Consider the following 21979-nt stretch of genomic DNA (forward strand, 5'->3'; position numbering starts at 1 on the left):
TGTGTGTGTCTGTCTGTGTGTGTGTGTGTGTGTGTGTGTGTGTGTGTGTGTGTGTGTGTGTGTGTGTGTGTGTGTGTGTGTGTGTGTGTGTGTGTGTGTGTGTGTGTTTGAGTGGGAGAGAAAAGGAGGTATGTGCTTAATAACTAATAAATGCATAATACATAAACTTCATTTTGTGGCAAAAACCCTAGAAATAATTGGTAGTTTTTATCCTATTGTTTAATATATTTATTTGTTTGCTGTTGAACAGTGAGGGAAACTTTTGACCTCTTGACATTTCTTCAAAATATGCTTTCTGAATTAGATATATCATCAACTTTCACATGGATTTTGTAATAATGTGATTGTAATGAATAAACCTCGGACTTCATTACAACACTAGCAGTTTATTAACTAGTAATATTAACCAGTTTGCTAATGGCACCTAATAAAGCTCCTCTCTCTGATCATGAAATAAACATCTTCAAATTCATCGCATTTCTGGTCTTCAGACTGGCATAGAGTGACGAGTTTAACCTGTAAGTTCGCATCACACTGGTTCCCTTGACAAAAACCCAGTAGGATTTTTCCATTGGCTTTTGAAATATTGCAGTAAATAAGCTGTAAGTTTATTATTATTACATGTTTTGCATCATGATAATCTTCACAAATGAACACAATCTTTATGAATTTTGAAGTCTAAATGAAAAGCTAAACGAAGGCTATAAACGAACTACACCACGTTCACATGACCTCAAGGTCACCATCATTAAGCTTCAACAAACAAAACTTCACTCCTCTCTTTTTGTGCTATTGTGGATGAGTCTAATTGCATTATTATCTTGAGTTATTATTTTTGAGAAAATGCAGGTTGTATGTGAATCCTTTTTGGATAGTTTCGTGGTATAAAGATGTTTTATTTGGCTTCTTTAAAGAGTTAAAGAGTAAGCATTTTCTGATAAATGTGCATCCAGGAACTCGAAAGCTTGACTGTTTTATATATACATGATGCTTTTGCATTTTTATAACATCAATTGGAAAACTGATAAATCTACAAGTTGGACAGTTTGTTATAGTTAGAATAGTTTGTTCTCATAATCTGTGAAAGTGAGTAGATGAGTTTATCTGTTCGGCTGATGATGTTTAATGTTCACATCAAACTCTGTCGTCCCATTTAGACACTTGTTAGCAACCGCCTTTTTCAAGACAAGTAAAAGCAGAAAAAAGTAAAAAATTTAAATCGCAAGATTACATTAGTGATGTATTTCATAGAATAAAACCTGAGATGATCTTGAGCTTGTGTTCACCACTTCAGGCTTGGAACCGAAGTGCTAAAATGCAACTCGTTTCCCATTCTCATTCTATTGAGGTGTGCTTATCATTTACATCATAAACAAGTATATGTTTTTATTGAAAAAGGCAAAAATATTAGGTAAAGCAAGTTCTTTTTAATATAAAATTACAAATTATAAATACCAATACCACATTTTGACACATTATTAACTCTTTCACTGCCAGCGTTTTTGAAAGAAGTTGCCATCCAGCACCTGCATTTTTCACAAAAGTTTCACACCTCCTGTAATATTTTGTTGCATGAATATCTGAACATGCAAAATATCAAAAGAAATAACCGACCCTGTGCTTTCAAACAAATTCTAGTTTCATGCATTATTTATATATTTGTGGGTAATTTTCATTAAAAAAAGCAACATTTTGAGCAAAAAGGGGAGAAAATCATGTTTTTGAGAAAGATCAGATTCCAGATCAGATCAGATTCAGAATGATGATGAAAACACAGATGCAGTAGATCGCTTTCACAGATTCACGTTTTTGAGGTTTGCGCAGAGATAACTCTTTGTTTATTTTTATTGTTTTATTTTCAACGCTTGCACCTTGAACCTGTTTCAAGGTTTGCATTCTCGAGAATCAAACACTGTTGTTGTGCGAGTGAGCGGCCGGAGTGCGGTAAGGGTTTTCTGTTAGAACTAATGATCTCTGCAACGGAGGTGAATCAATCAAAACTAACTTTAACTGGACAATAACTTTATTCTAGATCTGCTGTAAAGCCAAAACAATCTCTGCTACTTTAATTTCCTATTATCATTGTAAAGCTGCTTTGAAACAATCTATATTGTCAAAAGCGCTGTATAAATGAAGGTGACTTGACTTGACTTCATTTCCTCTGTTTACCACTTTCCTCTGACATTCATCACCGCTGCCCTGATTACATCCAAGGCTTTCTCAGGAACTCTGGATCATGTCACCTGGCAGGAGAGGAACGACGTCTCAGACCATGTTTAGAGTCAAACCAACGAGAGCACCTCAAAAATGACACCTAACTGGCCTGGGATCAGAAAGGGCAATTGAATGGATGGATTGGCGTGCTAATAATCTGCTAAAGTAATAATAGTCAGACTGCAACAGGGTTATTATTGTTAACTAAAATGAAAACTTTCTGTTCAGTTTGCAAAACCTAGAGGCCCTTGTTGTCACTCTATTGTCCCATATCTGATGACTCAAAACTGATCTTTGGGTTTGACTTCATTCATTGCAACAATCCCTGTATATCCATTCATGGAACAAATGAGCTACACACTAGAGCCTTGGCGAAAATCAGCCATAATGTGAAATCCACCTAAAACATTGCAGTAGGAAAAATGAGATCATCTAGAAGGAAACCAAAAGAGTTGATTAGAATTTTAAATCTCAGAGCGGGGCTTTCCATCTTCAAGAGGAGAGCGGCACGAGAAGTACGGAGAGACATAAAGGCACGTGCAAATTCAAAATACCTGCTATTTGCATTAACTATAAGCATATATTGCCAACTTAAGTTTTTTTTTTTTTTACAGTCTGAGACTGGAAGCACTGGCTATGCACAAAATTGGAATATCTCATAAAACATTTGCAAATAAAGCATAATTGCCATCCCATGAGAGATCAAAATCAAAACTTCCTGGGAAAAATGGAAGTTGCAACTTACAGACGCACTGAAGCTCAAGTCGCCATTGGCTAGTCATTTTTTTATTTCACTCGCCAGACTTTTTAAATGTAATCCAAGAACAATGCAAAAAAAAAAATCTGTATAAACATAACATTAATATAAAGTATACATTTCAAACACTGTTAAAGTCAAATAAACAGTCTGTAATAGAATAAGAACAAATAATCAAACTATAAGCAATAGCACAAATAAACACAATAAAACAAAGATGCTAATTAAATAAACAGCGCTTTACTGTTAGATCTAACAGTAGTAAGAAACAGAATAGCAGATTAGGTACAGAAACTGAATAAAGCAATCAAATTTAAAATAACACTGCTTAGTCTTCATTGTAAAAATGAAATATAGATCAATCCTTATAAAAGATAACAAAGTTATTTAGTCAAGAGTATTGAGTCATTTTTTTTGCATTGAGTCTGTTGTTTGATTAACATTAAAAACACTGGCAGCATCAGGAATATTAGGCTGCTGTCACTTTAAGAGTGCATGCACGGATCCAATACATTTTTACTGTACACATGCGTTTACTTTCTCGACTGTTTATGGTCATTTAAGACATATGCGACTATGTTTTCCAGGATACTCGTCAAGATGGCCACCATTTTGTGTGACATTGTCCATTCAAGCCCAAGAAGACGTGAATGAGAGCTCATTTCAGTCTGCTTCGGGTGTGCAGTTTGTGCAGACAAAACCTCTCACACAGCGCGCAAGTTATCTTTCACGTCTTCTTTCTTCTTTCCGATCGGTGACAGTGATCTCTATCTCTCTCTCTCTCTCTCTCTCTCTCTCTCTCTCTCTCTCTCTCTCTCTCTCTCTCTCTCTCTCTCTCTCTAACTCAATTACAAGTGATAATAATAATACAAATTACTAGACATTGGCCAATTGAATAAATTTTTTTGTCGCTTGTGAAATTTTGTCGCATTTGCGGATGATTTACTCGCAAAGGGGTTGAGTTGAAATCGGGAAAGAAACCGTGGGTCTTATCGGTAATAAAACTGTAAGTTTCTATAATCGGCTCTTTTTCCTCCATCATAAATGAGTTTGTCTCAAGAGCGTCAGATGAAACACAATAAACACTGTCATGTTCTCTGGAGTTCGGATGCTGGTGTTCGGGAACACACTCGTGTTAGACGCTTCTGGAGGGAATTAAATCAAATCATTCTGATCACACACTTTGACTCCGGTGTTTCAGAAACACCAAACCAACATTTGAGATGCTGCGATGCCATTGGTCCACTGGTCACTCCAGTTATCCAATCACAGCCTCTGCTGAGGCAAAGTCACATGAGGTTATTGTTGTGCATCCAGGAATTTAGTCAGTAAATGTTTCCATGGTAGTTTATGTGCATGTCTTATTGGATTACAAATTATCTGCCTCAATTGAGCGCAAATGTTTTTATGCACATTTTTAGAATTGATGAGCATCTTGGAATTTCCATTCAGTGAGTGTTTTTTTATAAAAATGCAATATCCCGAAATTCATATAAAAGTAGGTGAATGGTAGCATAGCTACTGAAAGATGTGATGGTCAATCAGCTGAAACTCCAGCAAACTCCATTTGATCCACAAAATAGAACTATATTGGTTTTCAAAATCATAAAAGAGAAAGAGTGTAAAAGACTGAGGCTTGCATAAGCGTGTGGTTTTCAGGAGGTCCAGAAGGGTATGAACGGCACAGCCCAGCTGGCATAATCTCTTCATATTACACAAATATTCCACATCTGACTCGCCATCCAGCCAGTCAAGAACTTAGTGGATCGCTCATGGATTGCGGTCTGTCATCAGTGAACACACACTTCAAGCAAAAGAAAAGTTTTACAGTTGATTTTCTGTTTATTCTTAGGAACATTTCAATGGTGTTAAATAAAATGCTAAATAAAAGTTGATTAAATGAACAAAAAAATTATTATTACAAAATTAGCCAGATAAGCGCTGCATTAATTGTTATATAATCTATTAATTAAAATACACAAATTAAATGTAACATCAACTGAAACCACACATGAGCAAAGATTCCAGTGACCTTAAAACAAACATTTGTAACACTTTACAATAAGGTGCATTAGTTAATATTAGTTACTGTATTAACTAACATGAACTAACCATGAGCAATACATTGGTTACTGTATTTGTTCATCTAATGACATTAGATGAACTTCTTCTGCATTAATAATATATGTTCATCAAGCATCATGTGTCGCACACGCCTGTTTGCATGAGAACCATTTCTGGGAACTCACAGTCACTCTTTGCTCATGTGTATTTCAGTCCCTGCAGAAAACAGACAGTAAAGGAACTGAAAGACACGGACTATTGATCATGGCGGTCGGTAAAAACTTAAATAAATGAGAAGATTTAATAAAACAACACAGATTGAGTGTTAATGAACAGCAGGTGCAGCGTTTTGCTTGAAATGCGGGTTTGCATCTTTCTTTAAAATAAATGTCACTTGCTGTGATATTTTTTTTTTTTTCGCCCGCCACCACCCCCCCTCTTTGGAGGACAACTTTATTTTTAATAAAACAGAAAAAGAGCATATATACACAATATATTACAATACAGACAATAAATGTGTATACAGTAACTATTCAAGTAACTATTACTATTGCTATTACTATCACAGTAACTGTGAATAGCATAACTATTCACCCCGTACAGTGTGAGCCTGGGTACATACGTGAAGGGGGGGTTATAGCACCATATTCAAGGTGTAACACGTAACATAGGACAAGTGACAGACAAACAACAACAGAGAACACATCTTGAGCAAATTATTCTTATTCTTATTCTTATTATTCTTATGCTGTGATATTTTCTTATGAAAAGTAAATAATGTTTAAAAAAAGTAAATGAGGTGAGGAAATATATAATGACAAAATGCTATTTTTGGGTGTGAATGAATCCACTGACAATTTTCCCTCAGAAATTGTTAGTAAATTTTACAATTAATCACAAAGAAATGGAAAGTAAGACATGGAATTAAACGTGAAATCTTGAGGACTATAGAAAATCCTAGTTCACAATGTCGAAGTGCCCAAATACTTCAAAGCAGTTGATATGAAATGATGTGAAACTTGTAATTGTGTAAACTGAGGGCTTCTGTAGTAACAGGTTTAGTTCCTGGATTTCACAGGTTTCTGAGTGATAGACTGAGATCAGATCAAACTGTGTTTGGGCCGAGAGCTGTGTTTCTGTGACCTGACCTCTGACCTCTTGTGTTGCAGATGACCTTCCCTACTGCCCCAAGGGCATAACGTCTAAAGTTTTCCGCTTCAACGTGTCCATCATGGAGAAGAACGCGACCAACCTGTTCCGGGCTGAGTTTCGTGCCCTTCGAGTGCCGAACTCCAGCGCCAAGAGGAACGAGCAGCGCATCGAGCTCTATCAGGTGCCCATCCCACACTGAGGCACATTCGAGGAATAATTCACTTCAAAATGAAAATCCTGTCATCATTTACTCACCCACCTTCCTGGTGTTTTAAACCTCTATGAATTTCTTTCTTCTGCTGAACACAAAAGATTTTGAAGAATGTTGGTAACCGAACAGTATCTGCACCCCATTGACTTCCAGTGTTTTTTTTCCTACTATGGAAGTCAATGGGATTCATCAACTGTCTGGGTACCAACATTGTTCAAAATATCTTCATATTCATAGAGGTTTAAAACAACTTGTGGGTGAGTAAATGATGACAGGATTTTCATTTTGAAGTGAAATATTCCTTAACCCTGTCAAGCCTGACATATAAAAAAATTGCCAGAAAAATCTTCTTTTTTTTTTTATCAAACAGTTTTACGGCTCATATAGTATCATATATTGAGAACATGGGGAAAAAACATCTCAATTTTATTTCTAAACTGAGCAAAAGTATGCAATTTGCTGCAGATGCTGATATTTATATGGACAACATGTATGATGAAATTCTGATGCAAACCAATAAGATCTTTATAACAGGTTTGTAGATACTTACATAACATAATATGCATATCAATATCTGCCAATATTGTCTCAGTAAGCTGATATTTAAATATAAAAAGCTCTGTAGGTTTAAATCATATAATGCAAAACAATGATGATTGAGAGATGGACAAATAAACCTTCCTCAAAAACCTGATGATCATATTTGATGCACATGATTTTTTCTATAAATTATATATGATAATCAAGTAAACTGAAGCTGCTTCAGTCCAGTTGAAATATTACTAACAATATCAAAGTTATTCTTGCGTTTCCTTGATAAATCAGGGCAGATTTGACACAGAAAGACACGTGAAGCTCGAGCTGAAGGAGGACGTTTGAACAATTATAATAAAATACTTTTACTTGATAAAACTATCAGTCGGAGACAGAAGGACTGGAGGAGATCGTGTGCGACAGGTTTATCAGATCATGTTCATCATTAGAGTCCTTATTTTTATCAAATATGATACAATAGCTTTATAGGGTTAAGACTTCCATAATGTGGAAAGGATTAAAGCGTGGCAGAATATGTTAAACAGAGCTGAGCGTTCTTCAGCTGAAAGTATTATGAAGCCAAAAATATTTTCTTAACAAACATAAAGGCTGTGGTGTTTGATTCATTGATTATGATTATGATTTTGATTATGACTCCACACAAGAGTAGTTGTGTTTACAGCTGGATCCTTTTGGCTTTTGAGACTTTCACTTTGAAAAAAGTTTAATATTTAACAAGGCTTGATAATGTAGATCACGTCCAAATTATCATATAACAGTGCTGACGTCACTGAGTTTACAACAGTCAATCATCACTGACGAGGGGACAAACTTTGTACTAAAATTGATTTTTCAGAACTAACTATAAACATAGCTAAGTCCAAAAATGTTTTGGAATTGATAATTCAGAAACACAGACATGAATGCAAACATGATATTGTTCAGGTGGCAGTAATAAACTGATAAAGATAACGTGGGCATATTGGAATAGATTTTCGATCACATTTTAGTTTAGTGTCCAATTCTCACTATTAATATGACTTTTTCCTCAATAAAAATGTTAATTACTGCTTATTAATAGTTAGTAAGGTAGTTGTTAAGTTTAGGTATTGTGTGATTAAGGGATGTAGAATATGATCATGCAGAATAAGGCATTAATATGTGCTTTATAAGAACTAATAAACAGCTAATATACCAGTAATATGCAACTAGTTAATAGTGAGAATTGGACCCTAAACTAAAGTGTAACCAGATTTCCAATATAAACCTTTCAAGATGGACTGACATGAGCTCTGAGGTTATTCAGGCATCATATACGCTTCTGTGCAGATGTGGTTTGCTTTTAATTGAGGAGATTGTGCTGTTAATATGAAGATCAAAAGAGCAGTGACCTTCCCCTCACTCCCATAATGCACTGCAAATGACATAATCAGTCTCCAGGCACTACTAAACTTCTATAACAATTTAGGGTCAATCAGGGACACATTAAATTGTTCAAAAGTGACAGAAGAGACAATTATAATGTTGCGAACGTTTCTATTTCAAATAATTGCTGTTCTTTAAAAAATCGTGAAAAATAAAATGTACCAGTTCCCACAAAAATAATAACTGTTTTCAACATTGATAATAATCATAAGTGTTTCTTGAGCTTTAAATCCTCATATTGTAATGATTTCTGAAGGATCATGTGACACTGAAGACTGGAGTAATGATGCTGAAAATTCAGCTTTGATCACAGGAATAAATTACACTTTACTATATATTCATTTTTACAATAGTTTTACAACCAAATCCTAATAGTTTTTTATATCGGCCCATTATCTCAGATGAGTAGCACACACACACACACACACACACACACACACACACACACACACACACACACACACACACACACACACACAGTCATAGACACAGACACACACACACACACACACACACACACACACACACACAGTCATAGACACAGACACACACACACACACACACACACAGACACACACACACACACACACACACACACACACACACACACACACACACACACACACACACACACACACACACACACACACACACACACACACAGTCATAGACACAGACACACACACACACACACACACACACACACACACACACACACACACACACACTCACACTCACACACACACACACACACACACACACACACACACACACACACACACACACACACACACACAGCCCCGGAGAGAGAGCTGATGGCACTGCACTGAACTCAGATCGAGCGTGGAGGTTTACGGGCCTGATCTGTTTTCCAGGTGCTGATGGATTACACAGAAGAACATTTGCACAATTGCAACCGAACAAAAGAGGCATTCTGAGAAACTCAGAGCTTTACTTTCACTTCCCGACGCTTCTAACCGCAACAGAAAACCCTGAGAGCTGTTATATAACAGATTTACTCCCAGCTCAACCGGTCAGTATATATTCTATAGGTGTTGTATTTTGGCTCGGTTTACCCCACGAGCCCCGATCGGGTTCCAGCGCTCCCTGTGAAGGAGTCGTTAGTCGCGTCAGATGCTGAGAGAGCGACGGGTCACGGGGCGAGTGTGTGTTGCTGGCCAGGATCTGCTGGCGTGGGCCGCTCATGTGTTCTCCGAGGACACCCGGCCCCAGACACGGTCTCACCGGATGCTAGATCAGGTCCTCCAACCTACATATCTTATAACCCAGCCTGCGTTTTATGGGCCAAGCTGTTGTGGGACCTCCTTGTGTATGGTGATTTTATCTATACACATCATTACAGCTTCTTGTACTCAAGGTCAAGAAACCTAGAGTTCTGTTAATAATTTTATCCCTTAAAACTCACCAAAATGACATTTAAAAGTGTTTTCCTTCTTCATGCCTTAAACTATCTTGAATGTAACTCGACGCCCTTGCCTCAATTAATATACGTGGTTCCTTGAATATGCAAATGAGCCCCGCCTCCACTCACTCACACAGCTTAGAGATTCACTCGTTGACGATCACACGTTGATCTGTAGTTTGTGACGTCAGAAACACCAGCGATTTCAAACCGTATTTTTGAGACTGTCTTTGCTTCACTGCAGTTTAAGGAGAAAATACTCAGCAATGCTGTCGACTTATGAATTTACACATGCCCTTATGAAAAAGAAGTATACTTCAAGTTAATTTTATGAAGTATACTTAAGTAATGTTCAAGTATATTTTAAGTATACTTTATGTAGTAAGTATACTAATATCAATGTGTACTTGTAGTAAACTTGTACGTGTACTATTTCAATAATGCTTGGGACTAAATTGGCCCACTTTTAGTATATAAAAGTATATGTTTAAGTGTACTATAAGTGTAACAGTAGTAAACTTTAAGTACACAGCTAGGGTTCTCATTTGTAATGCAATTGTACTACAAGTGAACTTATAAGTATACTAGTAGTTTACTATTTTAATACAAGTAGTAATTTTTTTTAGTTTATGAAAGTACACACTGAAGTGTACTCAGTAAACTACTAGTTTAGTAGTTTATACTGCAAATATAGTTTTAAGTTTTAAAGTGAATATAACATTATACTTATAGTTTACTATTTATATATTATTTTTGCACTTGACGTATACTACAATGTTCAAATGTAGATATTATTTTTTATACTTGAAAAATACCTTTAACTGTGCTTTAATTTTGAAAACATATTATTAGCTTCATGCATCCTTTTGTATCAACACGAGAATGTCGGTAAGTTTCATAAAGAAAGGCAACACTTTAAACAAAAAAGTTGAGAAAATCAAATTTATGTCAAAGAATAGGTTCGCCTTCATCTGTGTTTTGATCATCGTTCTGAATCTGATCAACTCCCCCAAAGCTTCACAGTCGTTTTCTCTTCATGGGTTCGTCATTTCATTTGGTAACATTTACCAGTTTTGATTTACATGCTATTTAATGTTTGATAATCACGTTATTTTACATTTGCGTGAGCAATCTTCTATCACTTGTTTCAGCTTCTTCTTCTCCTGTGTTTTGATCCGGAGATTCTGTACTAAAAGATGTCATAGTGCCCCCTACAGTATAACAGTGAAAACATAGCTGGAAAATTCAGTTAATGGTCAGGAAAGAGTCAAGTAGAATTAAAGTAAATTCCTATGTACACTACCAGTGGACTAGCCTACACAAAATTTCAGATACGTAGAATTAGAAACATATCTGTTTTATATCAATATTCTAATCAATATTTTCAAACAATGTAAGTTTCATAAGACTGTATATGAAAAACTATGTAAAAAAAGTATATTTAATTGGCTACCTGATCAAAAGAATTAACACAACTACAAGCCAAGTTTACTTTGAATACTTAATTATGCTTTTAAGTATATCTCGATCAAAAGATTGAGTACAAATACAGGCCAAATATACTTGGACTTTTCTCTCAGTATAAGTCAAGCACACTTAAGTGTAATTTTAAGTATATTTCTGAGAAGTATATAAAATGTAGACTGAAAGTATACTTGCTTATTTTTAGTTTAAAAGTATACTTACAAAACACTTGAATAAACTTCTTCTTCGTAAGGGTGGTTCAAAAACACCACATAGACATATAAACAACATTAAAAACTGGATTTTCACCACAGGGGGACTTTAATAGAACACCACTGAACCTTTTAAAGGGTTCATGACATGAGAAATCAAATTTGCCTTGTTCTTTAGAAATATAAGGGTTCATAATTAATTTTTTTCATGTCCTAATTATGACATTTTAATGTTTCAGAAACAGGCTTCTATAGTCGTGTGATGAGTTGCTACAAATGAAGACCTTTCTGTCCCTTATGAGTTTGTGTTTAGGATGCTGCTTGTGTTGGGTTGTTTCAACCTGAATTTGGGTCAAATATGGACAAACCCAACCATTGGGTTAAAAATTTGATTTAAAAATGTTACCCAACAGTTGGATTTGTCCATTTTTGACCCAAATTTTGGTTTAAACAACCTAGCATTTATAGTGTGTGTTTAGACAGCAGGGAAGCTCATGGGGTTTAGAACGGATTATTTTAGTGCTGTCGACATCATGGAAATGATTCAGTTCCAATATTTTGCAATATTGGAACATATTCTGAATTGGAATCTTCACCTGTATTTAAACGCACCTGTCATCAGAGCAGTGAATGTGATGAAGAATCAGGCTGCTCTTCATCTGTGCGTGTGAGAGTCATACAGTATTATGGATCTATCATACTCCACCAGTCAGTTTTTCCATGAGTGAGAGAGCAGAAGCGTTTGGCCTCGGGCAGCCTCGTTGTCTGGATTCATCTCTGTCTGTCTTTACATGTGTAGGAGAGAGTTTGTGTTCTCTTCCAGCGCATGCGTGCCATTATTTTCCATGTTGAATGATATGAATGATATTTTCCATCATTCATGTTTCCATGTTTTGTTTGGAGTTCGTTTCGGGAGTCCTTTGCGGAAAAGTTCGCTCTGGCTGGTAAATGCCTTTGATTGGTCGGGTGGTGATGATGTAATAGGTGGGTGTGGCTTTGAGGCTCTGCCTTCTTTGAGGTGTAAATCTTCTCCGGTTCATTTCTTCTGTTCGGGGGTGCATGTCCCATACAACGACGTAATTCGCTGCTTCACTATCATAGTACGATGCATCGTTGACAAAATAAACTTGCTAGTTACAACTGTTTCCCGAAACTATACTGTCGCAAATGTGTTGTTCAACCACGTTGGTTAATGATCTCACGAACTTGCTGGAGTAATAACTACTGTTAATGAATCTGTTTGAGATCGAATTAATTCTAGATGTTTTGATATAAATTACGGACACAGCATCTGAGGACTATTTCTAATTTTTCTCAGTTATTTTGCTTTATTTCCAGATTCAATCATAGCCTCGTTCTTACGCACTAGATCACGTTCACACATGCGCACTCTTCAAAAACGATGCTTTAAATCTCTTGGCAAACTAAAAGACGTAAATGACATTTGTATGTATTTTAAATGAAAGATATAGATTGTACTGAATGTCAGCTTGATTATCCTGCTCAAGATCAGGATTTATAGAGTCCACATGTCATGCAAACTAGAAACTCTGCTTCTAACCACAGGTCGAGATCTGAGATCCAAACACACAACTCTGCGATGCTGTTTGAGAATGTTCGTTGGAACGATGGTTTCGGGAAACACAGACTCGTTGAGCTGATGATAACGACGGAACTTGCAACCGTAGTAGGCTAACGATGCTTTCGGGAAACACACCCCAGCCCGACAGAGACAATGTTCATTCATGTTTAATACTGTAAAGCTGCTGCTTTAAAGCAATCTATAGCATAAAGCCCTATATAAATGTGCCGTGACGTGACTGGAGTGCTGAATCGCAGAGCTGGTGCAAACGTCCACATCACTGTTATCAGATGCTTTCTGAACTGCTGTTCTTCAACTACTGTTGCGCTTATTTTATTATTCAGAACTCTGATCCGTTTGTTTGAGTCGACCAATGATGTGAATTTGGGGCAGGACTATTTGTTTTAGCGTTGAGGAAAACCTGTTGATTTTTGAAGTTCTGTTTGTTGATGCTGATGGCACATTCATGTCAGCTTTAAACTGACGGATTGTCAAACCCGTGTGTTGTCAGATTCTTCGTCCCGATGAACACATCGCTAAACAGCGCTACATTGGCGGCAAGAACGTTCTCACTAAAGGAACGCCTGAGTGGGTTTCCTTCGACGTCACTGAGACCATACGCGAGTGGCTCATGTACAGAGGTGAGTTAACGTCTACCAAAGCTTATTACATGAAGATTGTACAGGGTCCAATTATATGAACTAATATATTAATACAACTTCTTGCATTCATTGATCAAATACATGCACTTTTATGCCTTGCAAACATCACATACTCTAGATTTTTTACTTTGGACTTTTTACAGTGAGGGTACGGCAGTAACAACTTTCACTTTACAAGCGTTTGATGATGTTCCAGTGGAATTATCCAAAAATTATGAAAAAATCTGTGTTTTTCTCTGTATTCCTAGTTTTCCAGTGCGTGTATGAATTTACTAATCATACTAATAATAGTATAATTTCCTAATCATCAATTATTTGTTGTAAATCAAATTGTTTTGTATAATCAACTTAATGTTTGAATTAAATGAATGCCTAATGAAGAATATGTCTTTCTGACTTAAAAAATAATTGGGTTAGAACATTTGCAGAGCAAGTACAAATTTGAAAAAATCTGTGTGATTCTGAGTGCAAAGCGACGGCTTCATATTGTGTATTTTGATCAATCCTGTGCACCAAAACACTCAACTGTATTTGATGCTGTACTGTCATCATATATAAGAGAAATAATCATTTTAAACTCTTTAATTGGTCTGAATAATAGAAACTTCGAGAGTCACTATGGATTCAATCTAAGTAGGAATCAGTCGATAACTGGAAAATGGATTCAATGAATGTCCAAAGATGAGTTTGCATTTCTCCGGAAATCATGACACAAAATCCGAAACATTTCAGAGGTCATCGGACTGTGAATTAGTGAACTGCACAGCTCCTTATGATGAATGGACAGAACAAAAATATGCATATTACTGTTACTTGGAGTTCTTGACCATTTTTTTTCAATTATTGAAATCATTCAGTTAGTTTCATATCATTGACTGGCAGTGCAATTCCCACATTAAAGCACTATAAACACTGGAATCAGATGTTTGTGTATGAATCTGTGTATTGTTGCACCGCTCAGAGACCAACCTCGGCCTGGAGATCAGCGTTCACTGCCCGTGTCACACGTTCAGCCCCAACGGAGACATTGTTGAGCACGTCAACGAGGTGCTGGAGGTCAAATTCAGAGGTGAGTGAAGAAAATCAACCAATGCTGTTCAACTGTTCACTTACCAACATTGTTGTGCTTTTACCTATTTTGCACAATAATAAAAATAAAAACAACATGTATCAGTTTTTAATTAATATTGTTAATCATAAATATGATATGTAGTTCAGTCGTGAAACTCTAGAGGGCCCTTTAAGCTGATCGGCCCTTTATTGTCACATTGCATCATTACGGCATGATCCTGCAGCCAATGAGATTGCTTGCTCAACATTCAAATAGTCTGTTTCAGTGTTGACTGTGAAGCCCTCCACCTCCCCAGCTCCACCTGCCTATGCATTTTTGTCTTTACCACTGTTTAGACAGTTCTGTTTTTAAACAATGTTTGATGAGGTCATCTGCTTTGGATGTATGTAATTCAATTTATAATTATAACAATATTTATATAGGTGAATTAATTAAGGTGAAAAACAGAGGCCGGATTCATAAAACATTCTTAAAAATTCTTTGTAAATGCTTTTTTCCCCCTTATTTTCTAACTTAAGTATAAAGTTCAGACAATTTTTTATTCCCAAAAAAACATTTCATAAGATGTTTACAAAGACAAAAGTTAAGAATAATTTGAATACCTGAAAAGAATGTTCTTGAAAATCGTTGTAAATAACCTCTTAAAGTTAGGAGAACCTCCAAGTCCTCTTAAATCCCAAAAGGTAAGATGTTTAATTAATTCATTGGGTTTTTTAAAGTATTAAGCATTACAACATTACACTAACTACATACAGTACACATCACTATCAGTAGAGATGATCATGAGCCTCTGAAGTGACACTAATGATGACGGAAATTACTTTTTGATAAATCTGAAATTCACAAAAACTGTACAAAATTGACCGATCACGACAACATTCGGCAGCAATCAGCACAAAATAACTGTTTAACATACAGTGATGACGTGATGTTGAAGAGTGTGTGCTTATTATGTAATCTTCAGACCACGCAATAAAACAGCTGAAGCTTTTTTTTTTTCACTTTGTTGATCAGCGAGTCTTTGGCAAGAATTGCTGTACAATCAGATACAGTAATACCAAAGACTGACATTTTCTTCTTATGAAGAGATGTTCTGAAAGTTCCCCAGTAATCAGTAATTGTATACCTTAAAACAAATCTTTGATCATCAAAATGACGTTTGTTTTTTTCAAGGAAAAAACATTTAAATAAATCTTCATGCCTTAAAATATCTTGAATGTAACTCGACACTCTTGCCTCATTTAGTATGCGTGGTTTATGAAAATGCAAATGAGCCCCGCCTCCACTCACTCACACAGCTCAGAGATCCACTCGTTGACAATCACGCGTTGATCTGCATCTGATTGGTTGCAGGGTAGTTTGTGACGTCAGAAACACCAGCGATTTCAAACGGTGTTTTTGAGACTGTCTTTGGTTCACTGCAGTTTTAAGGAGAAAATACTCAGCAATGGTGTTGACATGAATTTACACATGGTTTGTCTTAAAGAATATTCAAAACACCACATAGACATATAAACAACCTTAAAAGCTTGATTTTCACCACCACTTTAAGAAAATATTTGCAAATGTACACATTGTTCAAGAATTGCTCTTAGGTACAAACTTATAATTTATCTTATTAGATTTTTGTGAATCCACTCTGCTACTATAGTCTCTTCTTACTGTTTTTCTCTGCGATGCAATCCAGAATATACACAACACACAATCATGAATCCCACACAGCTTTTTCCCTGTCAGCTCATCTTCACCGCACACATTCTGATGAGATAACCGCGTCTGGGCTCCCGTCGGACTCTCTCGGAGAGTGGAGCGTATGGGATCTCGCTCAGTCCGGGGACTCGGGGGTGTCTGGGGTTTCGGGAACGCTCTGGCTGGACTGCGGGCACTCAGACTCTTGGCCCTCAATGAAAGAGGGGTGTCCGTATCTATTGGCAACGCCTCTCCTGGGACCTGAGCTGCTTTTGCTATCACAAACAGATTGAATACACAGATGCTTGAGGAGACGGAGATTGAGCTGCAGTCTGAGAGGGGCTGAGGTGGTCTCAGGAAAATTTCCTTCATTAAGAAGTTAAACTGCTTTTGTCCATGTTTATCTGTCTTTAGTGTGTAATGTTGCTGCTTGAACATGAAAAAGCTCCAGTTATTCTCTATATCAGTGTCACTGTTTCTGAACTCCCTGAAACGCCTCCATTGTAGTCTTGAGTTTATTCCAGGAATGAACACGTCACAATATTCCTCATTTAAATAATTAATATGCAGAATAAAGGGGTGGGGCCTGGTTGAGTTAGTTAGTAGTGTGTTAAACTGGCGGTTATGGTAAGAGCGGGACATTTCCCAAACACACTCGAAGTTCTCGACCAATCACAACACACTGTTCCAGCCAACCAATCAGAGCACAGTGTGCTTTTCAGAAGGAGGGGCTTCATAGAGACAGGAAGTAAACAGAGCGTTACTGACAGACTGGGAAGAGAGGAGCTGCAACAATGGAGAATATGGGGAAAATAATCAACATTCAAGCAGGAAAACCTGTTCTAGAGCCTAAAAACAACATCAAGACTCTTTAAAAGGGCAAAATAGGTCCTCTTTAAGAATTTTAATAAATTTGTAAGAATGAGACGTCAGAAACACCAGCGATTTCAAACGGTGTTTTTGAGACTGTCTTTGGTTCACTGCAGTTTTAAGGAGATAATACTCAGCAATGGTGTCGACTTGAATTTACACATGGTTTGTCTTAAAGCATATTAAAAACACCACATAGACATATAAACAACATTAAGAAAACTGGATTTTCACAACAGTGGGACTTAAAGTTTTGCGTTCCTCTGTCTGACACACATTGGATTGAAACACAACCGAACTGAACGTCAGTGTCTTCTCAAAAATATTAATATTCATGGTCCAGACTTGAAGGTTTCTGATGTGAGCGTGTCTTTGCTTCTGCTGTGTCCTCAGGGATGGACGGCGAGTACGAGGAGAACCGATGGGATTTGGGTCGACTGAAGAAGCAGAAGGAGCAGCTTCTCCCGCATCTGATCCTGATGATGTTGCCTCCACACCGGTTGGACGTCTTGCCCTCCTCTAGGCGACGGAAACGGGCCCTGGACACCAACTACTGCTTCTCGTGAGCCTTTCTTCAACTTCATAACATCAAACTGTAGCTCTGTTCCCAAACTTGCTGAGTCGCCTACTAAGACTTTGGATTTTAACATTTGAAAGCATCATTGGTGCTCCTGACATGAAGGCTGTTCCAAAAGCTAGACAACTAAATTGTGTTGTCTTCTAGGGCTGTGACGGTGGCAGCTTTTACCACCGTGGTGGTTGGAGGGTGTTATATATATATAAATATATACCTCAATTAAATACATTTTGAAATAAAATAATAATAAACGAGGCTGAAACATCCATTTTGTAACAAACATGCGTGTTTATTTGAGCACTTGAAATAAATATCAGTAAATAATATGAACTTAAATAATATAATACATTTAAATATTTAAAAAACATTTGTTTAATATTTCCACACAAAGACGTGTGAAATAGCCTATAGCTCTGCGCTTTGAGAGGGATCAGGGATTTGAGACACGAGCAGAAAAAGACCATCTCTCTTTTTTTATATCTTCATGTTTTCTACTTGTTGTAAAAGGTCTGAAGAGCGAATTTTATCTTCCACAAGGACAACGCATTTAGGCTATGTTTGATTTTACACTACCAGAGAAAGCGAAACTAAAATCACCCACGCGTGTGTGTAGAGCAGACTACAAATAATCTTGATGCGCCTTACCAAGTCTAATAACAAGCACAAACTGCGTTAAAATTTTACGTGCAAGTAAAAAGGTAGGCGATCTTTCCTACTGCGCTTTTCTACTTTACCACGGTAAAGAATGCAAATATAATAGGCCTACTTTAAAACGAACCCAAGGAAGAAATGTTTATAATCCCCTGCGGAAATGGGTGAGACGTGGGTGAAGATTAGGGAAAAGAAACAAGAGATTCCATTTCCAGTGGAATAACTAATGAAGTAGTATTAAATTTGCTGATAATCGGGTGACGGGATTGCATAACAGAATACAAAGCCGACAAAGCTTACAAAGTTTCCATGGCTGAGATGAAACATTTAATTACTAACCTATTATTTCTTTTGTAAACAAAGCTTTGTGCTTCACTGCCGTCATAATATGCATGTGAAACAGCATTCACATACAAAAAAAAAAAATTAGTTTTAACGGACCACCGCTACTCAGCCTCCACGGTGGCGTTTTACAACTGGTGGTCAAGTTTACCGGCACAGCCGTATTGTCTTCTCATTTTGGACCAATTGGAAGGTAGCGTCACACGGTGAAGAACGATGATGTGTTTTTGTAGTCCAAAACCAGGAAACAAGCATTTTAGAACTTCTGGATCTATAGTCCTGACATCAATGTGTTTTTGGTTAAATGCCTGAAATTTAAATGCTCCAGATATATTCACGTTTAATTCTATGACGTATACATCAGTAAAAACTAGGGGTGTAACAATATATCACATTACAAAAATGCAACAATTGCATCATGGATAGTTCATCCAAACAATTATTGTGTGAGAAAAGTTTTAGTGTCAGTACTACATTAAACTGCTATATATAATGTTGAATATAATGTATAATAATGCAATGGGGGAATATTTGTGGGTCCTGATAATGCCAAATGATACCAGTAAAAGTGGCCTACATTATTTAAATATATCTATATTTGACTATATCTAGTCAGTGAAAGAGTGCAAGCATATTCATCTAAAATAATTCTGTATTTTCAGCTTCAGAATCATGAATATTGTTATTCTGGTGTCTCTATTGTCCTGTGCTTTAAGTTTCCAGCACTAAGTCTAAGCCTATTCATTTACACACTAAATGTAAAACCTAATTTAGCATTTTAATCAACAGTTCATATTTATTTAACCTTTTATCATATGTCTTGGAGTATCGCAAATATCGCATTGTGAGTTCAGTATCGTGATATGTATAAAAAACCCTTCTGATCTTATTAAAGCTTTTACTTGTCATGTAAAATGAGATTATCGACACGAAACGTCTTCAAACTGAACAGGTCGACTCATCTACTCACTAGTCGCTGTCACATTTTATAACAAATTATTCTAACTCAAACTTTCAGGGGAATTGTTTTTAAATAAACACTGAAAGAGTGACGTTGAAGTCATGTGACCGCGGTCTAGGCTATAAAGCCTACGTTTAGCTTCTTACTTTTGCCAATTGTACTTGGGCTGCCAAATTCATAAAAGTTGTGTAAGAAATTCACAAAATGTGTAAGAAACTTTTGTTGGTTACAGACCTTATTTTCTGCAATAACCCAGAAGCCAATGGAAAAATCCTATTGAGTTTTTGTCGAAAGAACTAGGGTGATGTGAAGTTACATTTTGGACTATAGAAATACGTCATCACTGCAGCGCTCTATAAAAACCGAAACACACTTTCTGAGGGACGCGTGTGAACTGATACTGAGTGCTAGAAAGTTCTTCTGAAGATACAGCAGTTTAGCACTAGCATCGCCAATGTCGGGGGTTTTGATTCCCAGTGAACACATAAACTGATCGAATATATACTTTGAATGCAATATAAGTCACTTGTCTGGCATATGCATAAATGTAAGTGTTATTCTGTAAGGCAGGAACGCAAGCTGAATTTGATCTGCTTTCTTCTTAAAAACGACATTCAAATTCACATTCCAAGAACTTCATATGTCTGGAGAGGTTTTTCCTGAAAGAATGAACCTTTTAATTGGCACCTGACGGCTGGAAGCGTCTGCAAGAGCTTGCAAGTTTAGATTTGTCCCAGTATGCTAAGTAGTGCGCTGGCTCTTTAGTGTGTGTCTCTGTGAGCTCTCCCCACCTGGGTCGGATCCAGGAGGGAAAAAATGACACACCTTGCAGTGGAATTTCTGAGCTTTAAAAGACTGTCTGACATGTTTATAGAAATAGAAGTCTTAAGGGTCTTTCGCACCGGAGGAACCTTTTCATAGTTCCTAGAACTATTGGCGGAAGCTCCCGTATGTTGGCGTGTACGCACCGCAGGAACTAGGAACGTTTTTAGTTCTAGGATCTCCTTTTGGAGGAACTAATTGAGCTCCTACTTCAGAGTCGTCTAAAATAGCGCTATAGGAACTGCCCGTGACCTTAGTGTTCGCTGATTGGCCGAACGCACGCGAAACATCGGCACCCGCCATTTAAAAGAAGCTGTGTAACCACACAGGCGTAGCCTATATATTTACTCCAGAAACTAACTCTACGAACATGAAAAACAGTGATAGATGAGCCTCTTAATCTTCACACTGAGGAGAAAATCCAACGCAACTTTGAGAGACCAAGAGAAACATGATTATGTATTTCTGCTCAGCAACACTGGGCACAAACACATGGCTTACGCTAATGCCTTTTCATTACTGTATACTTTATGTATAACAGTTCTATCTAATAACATATAAGACAGGACTGTTAGACAGATTGTAAACTAATGAACATGGTGATTGTGAGCGCTGTGTGTTCAGGATCTGGCGTTCTCAGCGCCGTCAAAATAAAAGTCACAACAACAAGTGTCTTACGTCACTTCATAGTTCCTCCTGGCAGTGCGAATGCAACCAGGAAAACATCCCTAAGGGAGCCATCAGTTCTCGGGGAACCATCCTGGTGGCTAGATCCTAGAACTACCCGGTGCGAAAGCTCCTTTGGAAACGTCTCTGAATGAACGAAGGAGAGAAAGAGAGCAAGGATGTGAACGAAAGTGACGGTTTTCCTTCTGTTTTCAGAAACTACGAGGAGAACTGCTGTGTCCGGCCGCTGTACATCGACTTCCGGCAGGATCTGGGCTGGAGGTGGATCCACGAGCCCAAAGGGTATCACGCTAACTTCTGCTCCGGCCCGTGTCCGTACCTGCGCAGCGCCGACACCACACACAGCTCGGTGAGAGAACACAACTCACATCGTGTCGCTTTAACCTGTCAAACTTTCTTTTTGAAGAATGTCCAAGATGCTCTTTTCAATGAAATAAATAAAGGTGAATTTATGGAAGTAAAATAATGACAAATGTTTTTGAAACAAAATTCTTGTTGAATTGCACTGCTTGAAAAAATATGCATTGCATTAACCCTGCTTGCATTTTAATGCATTGTATTTTTAGGGCTTGCATTTTTATGGGCTGAAATTCAACATGGTTGTATAT

At 37.2% G+C, this 21979-nt stretch overlaps 1 protein-coding gene across 1 annotated transcript in view; it reads left to right on the plus strand.

Annotated features, from left to right (window-relative positions):
- tgfb3 (transforming growth factor, beta 3) overlaps positions 1-21979 on the plus strand; it is a 29782-nt gene that overhangs the window by 5603 nt on the left and 2200 nt on the right. The window contains exons 2-6 of the mRNA XM_077238535.1: positions 6205-6368; positions 13550-13679; positions 14662-14769; positions 17725-17893; positions 21567-21720. Of these exons, the coding sequence (XP_077094650.1) occupies positions 6205-6368; positions 13550-13679; positions 14662-14769; positions 17725-17893; positions 21567-21720 (725 nt within the window). The remainder of the gene's footprint in view (positions 1-6204; positions 6369-13549; positions 13680-14661; positions 14770-17724; positions 17894-21566; positions 21721-21979) is intronic.

Source organism: Siphateles boraxobius, unplaced genomic scaffold (genome assembly GCF_051911475.1).
Source record: "Siphateles boraxobius isolate OS27281-9 unplaced genomic scaffold, OSU_SipBor_1 22, whole genome shotgun sequence".
Taxonomy (NCBI): domain Eukaryota; kingdom Metazoa; phylum Chordata; class Actinopteri; order Cypriniformes; family Leuciscidae; genus Siphateles; species Siphateles boraxobius.